General features: G+C 39.7%; 1 protein-coding gene across 1 annotated transcript in view; it reads right to left on the reverse strand.

Annotated features, from left to right (window-relative positions):
• The window catches only part of Xpo1 (exportin 1), a 53,033-nt gene that overhangs the window by 48,653 nt on the left and 281 nt on the right, over positions 1-4,099 (reverse strand). The window contains exon 2 of the mRNA XM_013022510.1: positions 898-1,029. Within this exon, the coding sequence (XP_012877964.1) occupies positions 898-1,023 (126 nt within the window). The 5' untranslated portion in view covers positions 1,024-1,029. The remainder of the gene's footprint in view (positions 1-897; positions 1,030-4,099) is intronic.

A 4,099-nucleotide genomic window follows, 5' to 3' on the forward strand; every position in this document is an offset into this window, starting at 1 on the left:
CCTTCAGCTGAAGAGCTGAGGGACAGCGCCCAGGCCCAGAGTTCAGGCCCCACGACCGGACCCCAAAAAAAAAAAAGATTTTATACACATTTTTGCCTCACCTATTTTTCTTTTGTATAGATGTGAAACCCAGGGACCTCATATCACTGAACTACAGCCCCAGCCCTTACCTTTTAGTTAGGTGTATAAAAATAACACAAAACCTTAAACTGATCAAAACATGGTTCATATTTATCCCATTTATTTATATATATGCATATGTATTACATTTTCTATACTAATAGTACCACTTTTACAAGTACACCAGACTCAAATAATGCAGAACTATTCATAGTAGATTTTTAAACAACTATCTTAAGTAATTCTGTAGTTTAAGGGTTTAAGTGCCTTAGAACAGTGGTATTAACTGCAAGCATGTTAAGGTACATATGACCCTTAATATCTAACAAAACGTGTACTTTTGACTGTCTTATGAAAGAGAATAGAGGGTTCTGAAGTTAAGAACAGAACAAAGCCGGGCGTTGGTGGCTCACGCCTGTAATCCTAGCAACTCAGGAGTCTGAGATCTGCAGATGGAGGTTCAAAGCCATCCCGGGCAGGTAAGTAACCGGAAGTGGCAGTGTGGCTCAAGCAGTGGAGCGATCAAGGAGCTGAAGAGTGAATAGCGTTCAAGCCCCACGACCGACCAAAAAAAAAAGAACAAATACATCCCATGGTATTCCAGTCTTAACTATGTTTAACATAATACAATTTCTTCCTCCAAACCAACATTCACTGTACTTTACAATTCCAAATTAATGTAAACTATAAAATACCTTCTGAAAAAAAGTGGTTAATTTACTCAACAACTTTCTTAGCATTCTGATAATGTTATAAAGTTTTGGTCAGCCACCTTACCTGGGCTCCTTCTCCATGGTATAAGCAATTCACAACATTGTCTAAAAGGTTGATATCCAGTTTTTGGCTGAAATCAAGCAGCTGACGAGCTGCATGGTCTGCTAACATTGTCATAATTGCTGGCATAGATTACTGAAAGAAAAAAAATGAAGTTGCCCATAAATATAGTTTTGAAATGAACAGTCAAAAACTTTCTTCTCAAGTTATTTTGCTTCAACCACATTCTTACATATATTTTAATTAAAGGATGTATGAGAGACTAAACTTATTACAAAACAATAAACACAAGTAACAAAAGCTACATAACTTATCAACCCCTTAACTTCATTAGTTTCTAAGGTCCATTCTTCCTAATGTTTATTAAAGACCAGAAAAAGTTCACAAGTCTAATATTAAAAAAGTCTACTAACCTATTTTTAAGTGACTTCATTTTCTTACTCTAGAAGATTTTAGGGTCCTAAAAACAGATAGTTACTAATCTGGATTACAAAATTTTCAAGGGTGGGTTAATGAATACTCCTTGGCTCAACAAGCAGAATCTTCTGAATGGTTTAGTATAAGCAGTTCCCTTCACATATGTTTAAGATATGCTGAAAACAGTACAATTGATTTTAAACCTTAAATGTGTGTAAACAACAGTGATTAGGAAGAACAAATGTTTCATAAATCTTGATACTAATTCTGTTAACCTCTACAGAGTTCAACCCATTCAAATTTGCATTCAAAGATTAATAGTACTTACATCTACATGTACATAGCATGTACATTCCTCAACTGTATAGTCTAGAGAAAAAATACTCGATGGTAATAGGCCGAAGATATTTTTAAATGTTCAGGTATTCACTCACAAGGTTTAAGTTTCCAAATAAAAGAAATCTTTGCCTTAAATATAGTAAAACACTGGTTTTCATGTGCAATGTTTATCCTCCTAAGATGCTTCAGGCATATACCTACACTTTTAGTTGCTTAGAATTACAAAAATCTTTCCTATTTTTTCTTCAAAGACAATGCCAAAAATCTGACTGGCTCAATCTATAATTCTTGACCTCTTTTGTTGTTGTCAAGATGCAACAGAATTGAGAACACCCTAACTGTAGCCCAGTTTTATATGATTAAAGAGGACTCTGGACACTTTGAAATGCTTCTATGAAACCGTTAGTGTACAGTATCCAGGATAAGGAAATGAATGGTTAAGTTGATTACTTTGTGTTTGGACCAACTAGCCTACAGGAAAAAGTTATTTTTTGGCTATTCCACAGCATTTTAAAACGTCTTCATAACTGCAGCAATTTAAATGCAAATGTTTTTTTACTTAAAGATGTCAAAACAAATGCTAATCACAATAAATCATTAGACCAAATGATGAGTCACTCAGGTTAGCTATAATGTAAAATAAGTCAAAATATTGAGAGTACAAATATTTTTATTCCTCTAGAGCCTTTCTGTCCATTACTGACAAAAAAAATGATACTTCAAAAGCTGAAGGAAAATTAAACATTTTAATAGCACTAGTACCTGCAATACAAAAGAAACCATAACTAAAGCGATACAGAAAGATAAATTCTTGAACTACACACGTATGTATACCTTCCCTTACCTTCAAAGGCTATAAAACTTTAAATAAGAGTAAAAAAATATTAAAAATTAAAGCAAAAAGCAATGTCCAATAAGCATCAAGATGGATATAAAAGTTCTGATTTTTTTGGGGGGGGATTAAAAATTAAATGAGCTTTCCTGCGCCTGCCATGTCATAACTTACAGCTAAAAAAAAAAAAAAAAAAAAGATCAATAGTGACCTGTAAAAAGTTTCACTTTCAAGTATTGTCCCTAGGAGTTCTCCATGTTAGGTTTAAGTGAAAAATCAGTTTTAGAAGAGAAACATTTAAAATGCAGTAGTTTGCCATCCTGAGAACTAGCGGTTATCTTCGAAATGACCTACCTATTCTTGAAGTATACGTAATACAGAAATGGCGGCTTTTGTGGTCAATGCCAAGCACATTTAGTCCCCCAAATCGAACAGCTTCCAAAACATTCCTTCCACAACAGTGTCCCACATGCATAAGACACAGAACCAGAGAGGCAGTAAACATTCCTAACAGCGAGAGAGGCAGAACCATAGCGCTTCCTTTTTCCTACTTGGGGGCCTTCAATCTTCAAGTCTACTCACTGAATTGCATATCCTAAGGATTATTTAGCAATGGTGTGACTCTACAAGTGATTACCAAAATACCTTCACTCCCTACCACGGCTACACCCTGCCAGCTCGCATCTAACCCCCAAAAAGTCTTAACCGCTACTTCATGGTAACTTCACGCTAAGGTGAAAAACAGACTGCTTTTACACAGCCAAAAGACAGCCACTTAGGTGTGTGGGCAACCGCCGGCTTCATTCAGTAGAAACACACCTCACTAGGGCCCGCCCTCCCCAGGCTTCCCACCCGAAGCGAGCTGCCGCACTTCTAACTATAGCTCCCCAGAGCACGCACTCACCCCGCCCCTACTCGCGGGAGGCTCGGAGACCAGCCGCCCGAAGTTCACCGCCCCAATCTCAATGCAGCATGGCCTCAGCCCGATCAAAAGAGGCCTGGGCTTCCTCTACTATACCACTTCCTCCCCTCCGCCCCAAACTACGAAGACTCTAGAATGAAGGAGACTCTGGGCATCCCCCCACTACACGCTGCCCGGAGTGAATGATTCGACCAACTTCACGTATATACACGCGAGCCCCAGGAAAGAAAACTACCACACTGAACCCCATGCGCAGATCTCTCAAAAGCTTAACTTATTTCTCCTACTTCTCGTCCTACTTTGCGAAAAACCCCAAATACAAAACCCTCCCCCCCAAGTAAAAACACCCCCCAACAAACCACAACAACAAAAAACCCGGAGAGCTTTCGAGTTTCCACGCCGGAGGAGCAGGGACTTAGGAGCCCCTCCCTCCCCCATCCCAAGCTCTCCACCGAGGGCCACGTGATGCAGGCGGACGTTTCAATGCTGCTGCACTAAATATTTCTGGAAACTTCCACTCCTATTAATTTACAGAGATGTTCCTGAAATCACCCCAACTTCTTCCCAGCCTTTTAGGCTGAGGAAGCCCTTCTTCCACCCCCTCGCGGGGCTCGGCTGCCCCACCACACACCTCGCCTTCCTCCACCGCCACCCGCACACGCCAATGACCCAGCAAGCGCTCCCCTCCCGCGGCC

The sequence above is a fragment of the Dipodomys ordii genome, unplaced genomic scaffold (assembly GCF_000151885.1).
Source record: "Dipodomys ordii isolate 6190 unplaced genomic scaffold, Dord_2.0 Scaffold63, whole genome shotgun sequence".
In the NCBI taxonomy this organism is placed as follows: Eukaryota; Metazoa; Chordata; class Mammalia; order Rodentia; family Heteromyidae; genus Dipodomys; species Dipodomys ordii.